At 44.7% G+C, this 16,798-nt stretch overlaps 1 protein-coding gene across 4 annotated transcripts in view; it reads left to right on the top strand.

The window, feature by feature from the left end:
• Positions 1 to 16,798, top strand: part of KIF16B (kinesin family member 16B) — a 279,324-nt gene that overhangs the window by 182,609 nt on the left and 79,917 nt on the right. For 3 of the 4 annotated variants that reach the window (XM_059134083.1, XM_059134082.1, XM_059134084.1), the window contains exons 19-22: positions 1,073 to 2,431; positions 5,938 to 6,090; positions 8,093 to 8,189; positions 8,922 to 8,972. In XM_059134083.1, coding sequence (XP_058990066.1) covers positions 1,073 to 2,431; positions 5,938 to 6,090; positions 8,093 to 8,189; positions 8,922 to 8,972 — 1,660 coding nt within the window. Of the gene's footprint in view, positions 1 to 1,072; positions 2,432 to 5,937; positions 6,091 to 8,092; positions 8,190 to 8,921; positions 8,973 to 12,217; positions 12,525 to 16,798 lie in introns of those variants that run through there. The other variant, XM_059134085.1, reaches the window with a different exon arrangement.

Below are 16,798 nucleotides of genomic sequence, written 5' to 3'. Positions count from 1 at the left end.
TTTGCTCACTTTTCTCGTGTGTGTGTGTGTGTGTGTGTGTGTGTGTGATTGCTTAGCTGATTTGGGGAGTTTTTGAAATATGTTCTGAATGTAATTATCTGATAATGCTAATAAGCATTTTCTCCCCCCCCCCAATCCTATTTAACATGCCAAGAAATGGAAAAAGGATAGATATTGGAGTAGAAACTAAGGCCACAGAAAATCTGCAGATTGGATATTTATTTTTTGGACTCTGGAGTTTAGATGTTACAAATGATTTAGTTTGGTTCCCAGCATCATATGAGATAGATCTTAGGTGGGTCAGGAGATGGAGGCCATGTACTGATAGTTTTGCTTACCCTGTGTTTTTGCTTTGGAGGCCATCCCAACCTCAAAACACAGCTCTAGCCCCATTGGGGATCATCTCTTCTCCAGGACCAAACATAACATGTCACTCCAGCAATCATGCATCTCGGTATTCTCATGGAGACTCATATTATTTTCAGTGTTACATGTTAATAAACTAATATTTTGGGCCATTTGGTGATTACCGTTTGTCCTAAACTAGTGATTAAATGCTAAATAGCATGTGGTTATTTGAGCTGGAACAATGAACTGTCAATTATCTTGACTTTGATATTTGACCCCAATGAGTTGAGGACAGCATAAGCATTTTTATTTAATGTCATTTTGTAACTGAATTTCTATTGAGTTTTAGCCATTGGGCTGAATAAAATTATTCCCATTTAAATTTAAATTGGGCATGCTTCTTTCTCTTTGAGCTCAGGGGGCTTTTAAAATTATATCATGCATAACACATTATGCTTATAGACTCTACAAAGAAATGATATCAGAGGCTACTTCAGGAGATTAGGCAAATGATATGTTGGACAGTTACAGAGTAAAAAAGTGAAGCATTATGCTGCTGGAAATGAAAAGGAAGGCAGTTCCCCCCACTTTTTATTTTTGCAAAGGGTTTGAATTCGCGAAGGGTGTCGTCTGTCCATTTTCAGAACATTTCAGTCGGGGAAAAGTTAGCACGGCAATTGTATGTAGCCATCAAATGGTAATCGGTCTGCTTTTGGCGTTTCAGGAAACTCATAGAAGAAATGGAAGAAAAGCAAAAGTCAGACAAGGCCGAACTGGAGCGGATGCAGCAGGAGGTGGAGACTCAGCGCAAGGAGACGGAGATCGTGCAGCTCCAGATCCGCAAGCAGGAGGAGAGCCTCAAGCGCCGCAGCTTCCACATCGAGAGCAAGCTGAAGGACTTGCTCGCCGAGAAGGAGAAGTTTGAAGAGGAGAGGCTGAGGGAGCAGCAGGAGATCGAGCTGCAGAAGAAGAGGCAAGAGGAGGAGAGCTTTCTCCGCGTCCAGGAGGAGCTCCAGCGGCTCCAGGAGCTCAACAACAATGAGAAGGCAGAGAAGCTCCAGATATTTCAGGAGCTGGAGCGGCTCAAAAGGGAGAAGGACGAGCAGTACGCCAAGCTCGAAGTGGAGAAGAGGAGGCTGCAGGAGCAGGAGCAGGAGCAGGTTGTGCTCGTGGCGCATCTGGAGGAGCAGCTGCGCGAGAAGCAGGAGATGATCGGACTCCTGCGGCGGGGCGAGGTGCAGCGGGCGGAGGAGGACAGGAGGGACCTGGAGGGCATCCGGGAGTCCCTCCTGCGGGCGAAGGAGGCCCGGGCCGAAGGGGACGAGGACGGTGAGCCGTTAGAACGGGCTCAGCTGCAGTTCCTTGAGTTCAAGAGAAGGCAGCTGGTCAAGCTGGCCAACTTGGAAGAAGACCTGCTTCAGCAGAAGGACCTCCTAGAAAAGGAAATTGAGGAAGAACAGGACCTCCTGGAACGTTTAAAATCTGCAAATGAGGAGGACATTAGACCGCTGGAGAACAATGATGACAGCATCGCAGATGTCACCCCGGCGGTTCCAAATTTGGAGAAAATAAAGCCGGGGGAATATAGGCTGCAGTGTAAAGCCCGCCAGCTCCAGTACCTCCTGCAGAATCATCTGCCGACCCTGCTGGACGAGAAGCAGAGAGCGTTAGAAATCCTTGACAGAGGTCCTCTCGGCTTAGACAACACTCTGTATCAAGTGGAAAAAGAAATGGAAGAGAAAGAAGAACAGCTTGCACAGTACCAGGCCAATGCGAGCCAGCTGCAGAAGCTCCAAGCCACTTTCGAGTTCACTGCCAACATTGCTCGTCAGGAGGAAAAAGTGAGAAAGAAGGAAAAGGAGATTCTTGAGTCCCGGGAGAAGCAGCAGAGGGAGGCGCTGGAGCGGGCCGTGGCCAGTCTGGAGAGGAGGCATTCAGCCCTGCAGAGGCGCTCCACCCTGGGCCTGGAGATCGAGGAGCAGAGGCAGAAGCTGGCCACGCTGAACAGCAGCAGCAGTGAGCGGGCCGGGCTCCGGGCCAGCCTGGAAGCTGAGCAGGAGGCCCTGGAGAAGGACAGGGAGAGGTGAGACCGGGAACGGAGAGTGTAGCACACTGTAGGTGACAAATGATTGCGTGTTTTCTACCCCTTCTGGTGCGTCTCTGACTGTCTTTTACAAAAGTAATTCTTTTTTGCCTGTGTGTTCTCTAATACACCAGCAAATGGTTATTATCAAACAAAAGCTGAAAAGGTACCCCTAAACATTTCTTTTCTCCTTGGGAGCCTCGTTTTAGAATCGTTGGTCTACAGTTGAAAAAAACACACAAAAGAAACCAAAGCCCTTGTCCCTTACTCCACTGACCCATGGAACAAGAATGTTTTTGTATTTGATTAACACGACCTCTTCCAGCTCGTCCCCTCCCTGTGTCTGTCCTCTCCCCTCCTTCGGCCCTCTCCCTCGGTTTCTCTTTCCCCACCCTTCCTCCCTCTTTTTTTCCTTCTTTTTGCCCCTCACTTTACCTCCTCCCAGACCGCCACTCTGGATTTTTCCCATCCTCCCCACTCCCTTGCTCCTCGCCATGGGCTTACCATCTTCTTTGGGACCAGCACTAGCTTCAGTAAAACATCATCCCTTCATGCACAGACTGCACCATGTGCTGATATCCACACCCGGAGCAAAACCGAACAACAGCCGTTCTCCTACCTCTCCTGATTCACAATATTTGAGGGAAGCGCCAGGATTCTGCCTTAAAAAGTAAACTACTAATCAAACAAAATTCTCCAGGTGATTCTGAACACAAAATTCTCCAGGTATTTTTAAGCATGCGCAGTGATGGTTTACTCATGTTTCTTTGGGTGTTGTGAAAAATAAAACTGGGAACTCATGCTGTTTTCATGGTAAAGAAGGAGTATTTATCTTTTCCCACCCATTCCTTAGAAGTCACCATGCTGCCCACACAGTAGGAGGAAATCAAAAGGAGTAAATACATGAATTCGAGAACACTTTCTCTCGTAGCCCAGCAGACAGAATGTCAAGACTCCCAGAAATCTGTAGGCTGCCTGGTGTGCAAACATCACCCGACTGGCTATCTCACAGAGGTGGGGGTTCAAACCCTGGCCCAGCCCCTTTCTGTCTGGCTGGCCTTGGCCGGCTCAGAAGCCTGGGATGCATACTGATGACAAAGCAAGACCTACTGTGAGGCTGGAGTCTCTCTCCATCATTTTTCCGAACAGGTTGGGACAACCTCCCTTTCGAATGATCTGCTCATACTGTGGGTTCTATTTACCTTTGCTCTCTGGTTATTCCCTCTGGCAAACCAGCAAGAAATAACAATCAAAAACCATAATGCTATTACTTCGGAGAAATAGGTTGGAGGTTTAAGAAAATGATTGCAGGTATGTTATGTAAATGAAATTGCTGGACAAAGCTCCAGCCCCAGGAAATTTAAAGTAGTGGAGGGCGTGCTCTCAATTTATATCCTGCAGTGTGCAGTAAGAATGCCGCATGAGCTTTGAGCTTGACGTCCCCCGCTTTTGTCATCCGGCTTCACTCCCTGGCCATTTAGTATTAATACTCTATTACAGCAGATACAGTATTGCGATTTCCATGGAAGTGAATTCCCAGTGTCAGCATTCCTCCAGAAGCCACACAAAGGATGCTTTTAGCTTCATGTGTTTTGATGGAGTAGACTTCGCTAAGGCCTAATTTGGGCCAACGTGTTCTGAGCCCTGCTCTGACTGTGACGCTCCTGTGGCCTTCTTTGGGTGTTGGTTTTATTGTTATTATCTCTCTGGGTTCTCATGGCTAAGCCAGGGCCTGCCGTGCAGCCCGAGTCCATCTCTTATGAAGTTCCATAAGCGTGAAATTTTAAATTTACATGGAACCAGGTCAGACAGCGTGCGCTGAACTTGGCTTTCCTCTTTTGGTTTCCTTATAAACAAGATCCAGTTTATTCTCTTGTTTTCTTTTCCACCCAGTGGTTATGTATCCAGCGGGGCCAAGTATCATGCAGTTAGAAGGCGGCAGATCTGCTCCCCACCCACTCAGGGCCGCTGTGTCCTCTTGGCTGCTGGCCCAAGGGCAGTGGCCCAGGCTGGCCAGCTCTTCACCTGTGCTGAACCGTGTCCTGGGATGCCCTGCTTCCCTTGCCCCCCGCATACATCCCATTTGGGCTTCAGGGCCCCGCACCAAACCCTCGGCTCTGTGGAGTCTTTTCCATTGCCTCAGTGCTGAAGGATGTCCTTGAGCAGCTCCAGTATGTGTCACCTCAGCTCTGAACATTGGCAATTACTTTCTTACACGCAACTCATTTTCCTTACCATCTCTGAGACTTTGTATTAATATCGCTCCCTGGTTCTTTGCCCACCAACTGGCTCATAACATCAATTTTTCATGCTTTTTTCTTCCTCCTTTGAAAATACTTCATACTGTGTAAGTTGATGCTTCATAAATACTTGCTCATCAGTAGACAGATGAAGGGCTGAGTTAAGCTGGGCATTGCTTCTGTGAAACCCATGAGTGACCTTGTAACCACATCTCTGAGAATTAAGAACTTGGCTTTCATGCAGAACAGAGCAGTCAAATTGCTGTTGGTAACACCAGAGAGCTGGCAATATCATGGTGTGCCAGCATCTGAATGTAGAATCTCTAAAGTTTGGAACTGAGGGAATTTGGAAGACTCATTGATTCTCTCATTTGGCATATGAAGAACTTGAGACCCAGATTTCATTAATTTGCCCAAGTTCACACAGTGAGTGAGCTGTAGCCCCTAGCTGGGTCTCATGTACCCGGGGCCATATTTACTGGAAAGCTTGGCCCTTTGGGCTCATGGCCCTGGATTCAGGCATGCTGGGGCCAGCAGGAGAATGACCTTATAAATAGTTGACCTCATATTGGATGTATCATTTATCATGGGAAATAAATGTTTGGTTCAACTATTTATGGTTTATCTTAATTTCTCAAGATCCTCCCCTTGCTTTCCTAGGTCTTTTGCCTATTTCCCTTTTCTACACCCTCTGTTTTAGCCAGAGTGGATTCCTTGTTTTTGTGACTTAGGCCTTTGTTACTGCTGCTTTCTGCATCTGGAGAATCTTTACCCTCATCTCCAAATGTCTGAGTTCCCATTGGTCTCTGAAGGCTCAATTTTGAACAGCCTTGACCCTGTGGATTCTCCTAGATGGGTGGTTTTTAGAAAATTCTTTAAAACTTGGGTCTTTTTTGTCAAACTGAAGTATGTAGAGGGATCCCAATGCATAGCCAAAGGCCATTTATTTTTTTGAAGCGGTGGTAGGGGGCTCAGAATCATGCCCATCTGCCTCAGAGGGTTGCCTTGGAGCACCGTGGGAATATTTTTGCCCTTAATAATTAAGCTCTCTCCAACTTTGGACCCCTGTAGCATTTGTTCTGAATCCTTCTTGTGGCTCCTTATCACCTTATCCCTTGTGTGATGTGGCACCTTTTCTACTAGAACGTAAAAGCTCTTTGCAAAGAGTGTATAGATCCCCCATGTTTCTAGAACAATGTCCCACGCAGTGAAGATGCTCAGGCAATACTGTCAATAAAAGAATTAATGTAACTCCTGTCTCTGTAGATTAGAGCATGAAATCCAGCAGTTGAAGCAGAAGATCTGTGAGGTTGATGGCATTCAAAAAGGGCCTCGTGGGACCTTGGAGGGAAAGGCTCCTTCTTCCAGCTTGCCATCCAGTGCTGAGAAGTCTCACCTGGTCCCTCTGATGGATGCCAGGTACTGGATCTTAAACTGATACCACACCTACATTTATGATACAATTTCATGACTCACTGTACCACATATTATCCAGTTTGCCTGTGGAGGGCTCAAACAAAGGCAGCAAGGCATAGGTGTCTTTGAGGTATATGTGCTTTGTTTTCATCAACTGCTGCCTCGTGGAGAGAGGTATCATTTGAAGGAAACCAAAGACCTGGGAACTGGCCAGCTCCATCCAGGGAATGCTGGTGCAAGGTTGTGTGAGCACATAGAGCTAGAAGGCCTAGGGAACCCACCTCATCCAGAAAGGAGTGAACCAAGGCCAGGCTGCGAGGAACAAAGAAGTAAGGCTAATTGAACCATACCAAGAAGAAGGACCTTGTGCTGACAGTTAATTTATGGAAATCATTAATTACAAATAGATGAAGTCTGTTACAAAAACTGTACCAGTGTATTCAGAATGATCATGAATAGCGTATACATCTGATGCTACTACAGTAAAATGATTTTCAACTTGAGCGGTGTTGTAAATTGCTCTGTGGCTTAGAGCTTCCAGATAAATTAACTTAATCATTCTTTGCCTCTAAGAAAATGGATTATTTTCCTCAGCTCCAGCTGTGTCATGGGGACATCTCCAGTTGGGCGGTCATGAGCCCTAGGCATTAGGCAATATGTATTTGGACATCAAAATGTATTAAGAACGCTATGAGCTTCTGTATTCCCTTAAATCTAGGTCTGCGACTTCAGTGGGGCTAGTTTAAAATTCAAGTAAAGGTCCAGAGAAGTAATTCATTTGTAAGTGCCCTTGGCTCTGGGTCAGCTGTGTATGATTTTCCTTTCAGTGCTGAAAGGTAACTACCGCACTTTATTACCCTATCCATTTTTGCCTAAAATATTAGTGTCTTTGCCTAACGTTTCAGAAAACCATCCAGGCATGGTCAGTAGTACAGAAGTGTTTCTAGGACTATGCATGTGTTTAGAGAGATGAAAGCAGATTCTTTTTCAGTATGCTCAGACATAAATATGCAAAACAGTTCATTTTAAATAATCCATCTAATCAGTGTTTCTAGAACTGGGGAAGGGAGAGCCTACAACTAAGTGAGCCTTCCATGTGGGCAGCCTGAGCCACTAGAAGGATTGTAGCTGGAACTGAAATCCTCTGTTCTCCCTCCTTCCACTGGGTGGATGGTTGTACTTTGTGCAATTTCACCTACCTTCTCGAGGATACCAGATGCTACTTTGTGCACTTCGTGTGCACAAAGTTTTTGTGTGCACAATTTGCACAATTTGTGTGCACAATTAAGTGCACTTAATTGCACTTTGTGCAGTTGTGAAATTTGTGCAATTTCACCTACATTCTCGAGGATACCGGATGCCTACATGACAACTGTCTCAGTAGTCAGCCATTTCTTGCTTCCACCGTCGTGGTCCTATGCCAGGGAGTTTGGAAGATAGAGAAGCCTTTAAAATATGGTTTCTCCCAGCCAGGTGCCAATGGAGAGGCAAGACAGAGCAGAAACGGTTCAAGCCATTATTCCTTGGGAATAGTGATGATTCATAGAAATTGTGTCTACTCCCCCGCTCTCCCCCTCTTCAGGCCTCTTAAATAACTTTGTGATGTGGGAAATAACTGTCACTCTTTTCCATGTGAGGGAACTGAGGCTTGCTGAGTGAAGTGCTGAGTCTCAAAGTCAGGGCTGAGGCCATGGAGCCTTCTGAAAGCGGTGTCTGTGATTCTCCTCCGCCCTGCAGCAGAGAGATCCAGGAGAGGTTTGGATGGGATCACTGACTCTGCCTTTTATCCTCAAGATTCTCTTATTTGTCCAATACTCTCTTGTTTGGGAAAAACCCATATAGTGAACACATGGCACTAGATTTCTTAGAATGTAGGGAATATTCCAGGTCTGGCATTTAGCATGAGAAAGCTCCTTGTTTCGAAGGGCATAATAAAGAAAGGATCTCATGTGCCCTGTGTGGTTAGATCTTTGAGTACTACCATCCGTACCTCTGTTGTTTGCAGGATCAGTGCTTACATTGAAGAGGAAGTCCAAAGACGACTTCAGGACTTACATCGTGTGATTGGTGAGGGTAGCAGTGCATCAGCCAACATGCTGAAGGTGAGCTGAGGGGACCAAGCTATCGGTCATTCGTTTCCGAGATGACCTTTCCATAAGGTGGTGGTGGTGGCAGTGATGGGCTCCTTTATTATCATTTGTCAATGAGAAAATTGAGATGCAGAATGTTCTAGAAAAATTGAATATTGCTTGGGTGGAGCTTAACAGGTGATAAACAGTGCTTATTCAAGAGAAACTTTATTTATTTTTAAAGTCTGTACTTCTGGGGAAAAATTCTTGAGTGAATGTAAAGTCTCCTAAAACATTTTATTTACTTTGTTTGATTTATAAAGATTCTACATGTAAGGTTTTTCTGTTTTCTCCAGAAATACAACCAATTTCTTTAAGCATTTAATTTTGCTTGATAAATTATCCTGAGTAGATCTATAATTTTGCTTTGGAGAAGGTATGTATTTGCGATGTTGATTTTTATCAAAATAAAAACATTGCCTTCCTATTCTGCAACTTAAGAAATGTCCTAAGGAAATTTTGCTTTTAATATTATTCTTAGCAATTTTAAGAGTAGGACTAGATGCTTCAGTTCCCTCACAGGCAGATGGATCGATAGAGTCATGTTTACCTTGGGAATATAAATTCTGTAGAAGGGTTGTCATTGTTGAGCAAGTATGCTTCTTTAGAATTTTGTTCCCATAAATATTTCTAATCAAATCAGTTTCTTTTCCCTCTATGAACAAGCTATAATTTAATATAGAGGGCTTTTTATTTTCTTATCAGGATAATGAGAAACTCCACAATGGCACCATTCAACGTAAGCTAAAATATGAGGTAGGTAATGATTTTTCAGATTGATAAGGTCGCCTTAAATTATGGCATGCTTGTGTGATTAAATTTTCTTAATGTTTAGTTGCATAATTAGAATTTTGAAGTCCCAGTGAGATTAATGGCTAATAGGGGAGGCAAGCTATTATACGGACTTAAAATTAAAGGGAATCCTGCAGGTTGAAAACTGTTTAGACTTTACTTGAATGGCATGTGACTGTGGTGGAGGCTTCTGGCCCGTTTTTCATTAGTAACAGTATCCTTTCCTTTGGTCTGTATTTAAAAGGCAGAATTGTATAATCAGAATCAGATACAGGGTTTGGAAATGAAGCTGAGTACCTATCACTGTTTTACAAACCCTGCTCATTTTATAGACTGCGAGTTGGCAGTGGTACAAAGGACATACTCTTGGTTGATTCACTTATTTCTCTGGTGGACTGTCAAACCAAGGTTTATTTGGGCACACAACTTGAAAGGTTTTACTTGTATTTTTCCCCCACTGAGGGACTTGTCCTTCACATACACTCCCAAATTAAAACAAAACAAACCCCCCAAAATACTAGGTGGTAAAAGTCTCGTAGATGGTGCCCATACATTCCAAAACAAAACAAGAGGTGAAAGGTGGGTGTTCCATAGGAGGCTCAACTGACTTTGGCCACCACCACACTTGTCTTCCAGTCATTCAGTAACGATGTTGTCTTCCTCTGGACATCCATCTTCCTAGCAGATAACCTAGGAAAGAGTACGGCATTGCCATTCATTTCTTTCTGTCCACTACACCTGGCCTGTAGTGGGCACCGAGTGCCCAGGCACCCAGCCTTTCACAGTGCTGGTTTGTAGCTGTGGCAATGGCATTCTAACTAGGGCAGGTATAATTAAGAATTGCCATGAAGTGAGGCAAGAAAAAGATGACTAAGTTCGAAATACTTGTCCATTTCTTTTGGCCTTGTCATCTGATTGTCATTAAGTACGCCATGATTCCTTTTACATTTTGGACATATGGTCATGGGCTTATTTTCACAACTGAAGCTGAACTTTTGAAAATTGAATCAAAGATCTTGGGATTTATTTTGGAGCAATTAAAATATTAGACCAAGAAATGGATACTGTGCATCAATCCCATGCAACATATTTCTATCAAATATTCGACAATTTGTAAGATAAACTATATGAAAATTGATGTTGTGTGTGTGAATCAGATCGTCTGTTCTTAAATCATGTATCAATCAATATAAATGGCTTAGGCTTTCCATTCAACCTCTGCATTAATCTACCCAATGAAACCAATGACTGCAAGAATCTTCATGTGCAAAACATTTGCGAAAGGTGCTGCCACATCCCCATTTCACCTGTTTTTGCCATCTTGAACAGAAAAGGTCTCTTGGTCCTCTGCTGCCCAGAGAGGTCACTGAGGCCTGCAGCAGAGAACAGGGGCGGGACGTGGATGGGAACAGCCACCGGGGTCATCCCTCAACATGGAGCTTCTTTGGCTCTCTAGCGCCCTCCTCAGGATCCCAAGAGAGAGCCCACTGGCGAAGTCATCGGCCCTCAGAACACAAGGCGCCCCAGAACAGTGATGGCAGACATAGTCATCCTGACCGTACAGGCTGTTTTCAACCAGAATGTTTTAGTCTACCTGAAGTCACTTTTCTTAACGAAAGCAACTCCGGCGACACAAAACGTGTTCTGCGTAGGTCAGGAAATCTCAGTGAGCCGATGACTCATGAAGATGAAGACAGCTTGGGAGTCGAGTCCAGCTGGACCTTGCTGCAAGATTTGTCCCAAGAAGTGTCTGTAAAGAATGAAGGCAATCAGACCAGGCAAAGCAAGTTACTCTGCTTTGTCCTCTCTGAAAGCATTTCTAGTGAGGAGGGTGCGTCCCACAGCGTTCCTCAGAGAGTACCAGCCTCAACGTTTTGTGGTGAGCAGCAAGTCGAGGGAGAGTTACCTGCTAAAGAAGTTAGCTCTCCATGGTCCCTGATAAATAGCAGGACAGAAGGAGCTGGTGGGTTGAGCTATTTTTACTACAGGCTCTCAGACCTTTATAAAGATACCAGCAGTCACCTGCTACAGGCTGGCACAGAGGTGATCCACCACGTGGGGAGCCTGTGTGACCCCCCGTGGGCTCACCTCCCGTGCGACCACATTGATCAGAAGACTGCCATTTCTGAAACACTCTCCCCCGGATACACCCCTGAAGTCACACAGGGTGTCATCGGAGTCTCATTCTTTCCCCAGAGAGGCTCAGGTTGGCAGCAGCCACAGTGAGGAGGCAGGGGCTGCTAGGCCAGCAGAGAGCATGACGTCTTTCAGAGCACCAGGCCTTCCTGCAGCCTCTGTGGCTGTGGGCTCCTCGGGCTCCTGCCCAAGCTCAGTTTACCGCCTAGAATACGAAGGTGCTAGAAGGACCCGTGCATTTAAGCAGACCCTTGTGCAGTTCCCAGCCCGGATGCTGAAACTTCAAGAGCACCCTTTAGAAGACTTTCTTGAGCACGTGGCTTGTTGCCTGCCAGAACTGGCAGGCAACGTGAACGAAGTCCAGGGTGTTTACTGGCTTGCTGTTGCTAACTGCGCAGAACCTGAGCCTCGGCCAGCATGTTTGCTCCTGCTTCGTTCCATGCTGTATGCTCTGGTTCTTTCGGGTAGCCCGTCTGGCCCAGTGGCCATTTTTCATGCTCTCCCTCTCTCTGGACTAGAGGAGGTTCAAATTGGCTTTGGTGGGCAGAGCATTAGATTCCTGGGCTCTGCGGAGAGTCTTCTGCTCACCGTATTTAGTTACAACAAAGCCCTCTGTCAGCAGATATGCCGTGACCTCCTGAGCGTTCTGATGCCTGAGTCTGAGGTCCCTGCCTGCACCAACCATCCTTTGTTCCAGCAAGATCTGGTTCAGCTTTCTCTTGATTGGAAAGCAGAAATCCCAGATTTAGTTTTGGCAAATGGACTTCGGTTGTCAACCAGATTCCAAAATACCTTGGTCAACATGATTTACTTTCTGCACGGAAACATGAACATCAACATTCCCTCTCTGGCAGAGGTGCAGTTACTGCTCTACACGACTGTCAGAGTCAAGGGTGACCCCGGCCCAGATGAGTGCCAGTCGTTAGTCCTTCTGAGCACCCACGTTGCCCTTCTGAGGGAAGATCGAGTTTTCTATCCCCATACCCCATCTCTAAACACACCTCCTCCAGGAACACAATTTGATGTGACCAGATGCCGTGCTTTGAGCGAATTCAGGTGTGTTGTTGTTTCAGAGAAGAAGACACTGTCAACCATCGAGCTTGTCTTCTTCGCTAAGCTCCAGCCCCCACCCGACTCAAGAAGTAGGCCAACCAGGCACTTTGAAGAAGCCCAGAACATCCACTTGTTTGCCGGCACCCTGGATCTTCAGGGCAGTCAGAATGCGGCGCCTGAGGTCTGGAAACTGACCCTCAACTCTCAGGACGAGACTCTGTGGCTCATTTCACATTTGACAAGGCTTGAGGGAGGAAACTTGTAAAAATTTTCTGCATGTTTTTGGGAGATTTTTAATAAAATAAACAATATGAGAAGTATCAAGGACTGAGAATATCTCTATGTAGCTAATTTATTCAAAATTGGAAAAATGCAGACCTCTAAAATAGAAAATGTAAATATTCTAAATAGCTACGATGAAAGAAAAATAGGGACTAGCAGAGCACTGATAAAATCTCTTTATCACCACCTTGCATCATTTGCTTAAACCTCAGCCTTGTACATTTGGGTCTGCCTCATTATTTGTGAGGTAATTAAAGCATTTCTGGTTGTTTTTGGCTTCATGTCGCTTGTAGTATGGTGGCTTGGACTCTGTGTCTGCTGGATTCCGGCAGGCTAATTTGTGCTGCTTGAAAAAGTGCCCAGTTGGCAGTGACCTTCACTGACATCTTCCGTTTTTGTCATGATTAGGACAGCTCTGTAGCAGAGCACATTAGTAATGCATCAAGCTTTCTGGAAGGACCCAGGGATTTAAAACATGCTCCCCTCACTCTAACACATGGAATGGAGACCGCACCACAGGCCCTGCGGTGTCTTCTTCCTCAGTTAATTGCCTTTTCCTTCCTCCTCAGATTTTTTTGACTATTGCTTTCCAACCCATGTGCTTTCAGCTCATTTGTTGATTTAGTTTTGACTACCCTTTGCCCTATGCCACATGCCCCCCACATGCCAGTTCTTTCTCGATCTTTTTTCTGTCCTCGAAAGGCTCTTCATCTTCAAGTCTTTTTCTCACAGCTCCTTCATGCGATCTTATCAGCTGTATGGTCACCTCAGAAGGCCTTCAGCACTTTCTCCTGGCTGCCCTCCCTTTCTGCCTCCCGTCTCACCCTTCATCACTCATCACCTCTGACTGAGATGTTCTCTTGGCCTCCCTTCCAAGACGAGTCACGCCCATACCGGCCTCAGGTACATCTCTCTTCACAAAGTACCATCTGGTACTCAGCTGCCCTCCTCCTCTGTGAGAGGCTTGCTCTGCTGAGCTCCAGAGTCTGAGAAGGAAGGAGGTGTTTTCTTCATGGCTCCATCCTCCCTCTCCCACTAACAACCAGGATCATGTCAAGCTCATGGTAGCTACTCAGCAAATGTCGCAGGCAGTTGAACGAAGTGATTCCACAGAGCCATTTATTTTATCCCTGGCATGGACGGGCCATTCTTTGTCATAGCCCCCCTCTTCATTTCTACTCCTAATCGGTGAGAGAGTCCGTGTCAAAGCTTAGCCCATCCCGAAACTCATCGTCTCCCTTTGGGCAGGAGGTACAGACCTTCCCTCTTTCCCCATCAGAGTTAACGAGCTACTTAATGGCTTCTCTCATCATTAATTTTCCTCTAACCAGGTCAGGGGCAGTGGACAGGAAAGGGCAGGAAACTGGAAAGCATATTAGGGTACAGACACTAGCGGCTGCTGCCTTGTCTGCAGTAACCAAGTGGGGGCTTTTTGCCTTTTTGTGGCGATAGAATTCAGATGTTTTTAAGTGGAGCCTGTTTTTGTCACCCCCCCCCCAACCCCGTATACACACACACACACACTCTATTGCCTTATGCATGAAGGGTCTTGAATCTCTGATGAGGACATTGTTAAAATTAGTTAGCTAGTCACATTCCTGGCTGGAAGATCTTCTATTGTAGAAGAAATTTCTCAAATGAACCATAGTAGTCTTCTAATATCTTATCAATAATTTTTACCTAATTTCAAATTTTTTTGCCTTTTTCAGCAAATACTTTCTTAAAAATTGCCCCACTGAGTATTTTTTCAAATATCCTTGACCAGAAGAACAGAATTAATGCTCATGAAGAGCAAACAGAGTGAAATTTAAGATGTCAGCAGAGGGATGCTGTAGTTGGAAGGGAAACCGTACATAAACAGGACAAAAATTTTAACAAAGAAAAATATTAGGCTCGCTTGTCTTCCGTAGGTTAAAAAAAGACACACTTTTACCAGGTTTTGAGTTATGGTCTTTAATAATGTCCATGCATAGATGGAGCGTGCAGCCAATATGAGCATTGCATGAAGTCGTATAATTCATTATAAACTTCTTCAGTCTGCTTTATGATCCAGGCAGGCCAAAATGAGGATTACAGTCAGATCTCACTACACCATAGAAGCAGCCTCCAGCAATTCAAATTTTACATGTCTGTTCTCTCACCAAAGCATACTTTTTACCTTGAGATCAAATATGGTCCCTGATACGAAAATTTGACTTACTATCCATGAAGTAAGTACTAAGGTTGTCCTACCTTAGGTTGTCCCTGGAGAAGCCAGGGGAGTAGTATTTGTGCCATTACCCACTGTGGCTTCAATTCTGGAGGCCTCCCTCCGTCTCCGTCTGGTGCATTCTTTAGTAGGAGTTCTGAGCCCGTGACACTCCTATAGGGAGCAGGGGTGAGCGTCTCCATATCCAGCCTAATGCGGGGTCTTCTCAGTTATAATGAATTCCTGCGTCAGGGGGAAAAAAAGGTTCATACATACTTTGTTATGTGGCATTGCTATTGTTGTCCTGTGGGCATAAACATTTACGTTGTGGAACTTGTTAATGCATTCTAGACAACACCTCTTTGAGTACTTTGAAACGGTGATTTCATCTGAATTTGATTAAAATCCATTTTCCTCACAGCTGCCTGTTTTACAGACTTGTGGTTGGCAGGGTGAATTTATTTAGTCTTTGTTGAAAAACATTTCAAAACCGTTTGTCTTCCCTTTCTCATTACTCAAAAAAATGTAAGTGCATCCTTTGGAGAGAATACTTCTGCCTCCCTGCAGTAGTAATTACGGTAATTTTTATTTACATTCTTTTTCCTAAATGATTTCAAGTTTTGAATGAAACATAGATTAGAGCACTTTTATTAATGCTTCTTTGAAGGACAGGCAGTCTTATTGGTTAGATCAGTTTCTAGTGAGGTTATTTTGTTAATTTAGTTACACGGCCTCTAGGATGCCTCTTAGTTCTGCTTCATCATTTATGATATCTTCTGCGATAGGTATTATATCAGTCAGCTATTGTCAGGTGACTTCCCCCCAAATTTAGTGGTATAAAAACAAAAGCTCTCATTTCTTACTGCTGGTTTGTAAGTAGGTTGAGGTGGCTTTACCGTGGGCTCCAGGTGACCTGCAGTTTAGATGGGGTTAGTCTGCTCAAGATGTCTCATTTTGAGGTCTGTGCTGAGGGGTCAGTGGCCATCCTTATGATGAAAGAAGCACAAAAGATATGGCTGTGTCATGGCTGCCAGTGTCCCATTGGTCAACACAAGTCACGCAGCCAAGTCCAAAGTCAGAGATCGACAAACACTCCGTCCACCAAGAAGCCATGGCAACACTGGACATATGCTGCTACTGTAAGGAAGAGAAAAATCGGGACCAGTAGTTCAGTCCACCATGGATATTTTTTGTCTTAAGCTCTTTAAAGGAAAAATTCAGATAACTTACAGGACTTCTCCCCAAAGGAAGTATTCAGGTACTGGGGAGAACATAGGTCACAGGACCTTTCAAGTTACTTAGTTCAAGTGGCTTTCCGGTTCATTCTTTTTTGACACCTCCAGGCTGATCACTGCCTGCCTCAGAGCAGTTCGACACTGGGGACTGCTCTCATTGTTAGAGCATTCTTTCCGTAATCCTCATTGCTGGGATCTCTGTCTGCAGGGTCTGCCCATCCTTCACATTCTTCTGTAACAGAACATGTCTGTTCCACAGCCTGTTTTAACCTGACCATCCTTCAAAGAAGACCGTTCTCTCTCTCACCTCCTCTGATTTTTCTTTTTTACTTCCAACACCCTTCAGTTTCTTCGCTGTTTCTTATACAACATGATCTCCAAACCACCATCATCCAATCTCTTGTTAGGATTACACCCTTGTAATTTTTTAAAGCCTTCTTCGTAAGGAATGAAACTGACTGAGTTAGTGAGAAGGAAAGAGAGTCTAATATAAATCACTCCTCCTGCCTTTTAATATCTGGTTGAAACCTTTGGTTGCTGAAGATACAGCGGATTACAGTGATAACAATCCTAACCAACCTTTTTATTGTGGTTCACAATGTACTAAGTTCTTTCCCATACATTGCTCCTTTGAGCCCCACAGTGATCCTCCTGGGATGGGTGAATTGTCATCAATCTCCACTTCATATTTAGGAGTTTAACTAGGAAAGGATCACTTGATTGAGAATTGGAATCAAACCCAGACCTTCTTACTCCAGAACATATATTCTTTCCATAGTGCCCAAGTCACTCCCTGGTCACAGTTATTCTTGACATTGTCTGGGTACATTTTTTTTTAATTGATTTATTTTTCTCTTAGAAACGACTATGCTAGGGATGAATATTTGAAAGAATTA

The sequence above is a fragment of the Mustela lutreola genome, chromosome 9, assembly GCF_030435805.1.
Source record: "Mustela lutreola isolate mMusLut2 chromosome 9, mMusLut2.pri, whole genome shotgun sequence".
In the NCBI taxonomy this organism is placed as follows: Eukaryota; Metazoa; Chordata; class Mammalia; order Carnivora; family Mustelidae; genus Mustela; species Mustela lutreola.
This window is presented reverse-complemented; position numbering and strand designations above follow the sequence as displayed.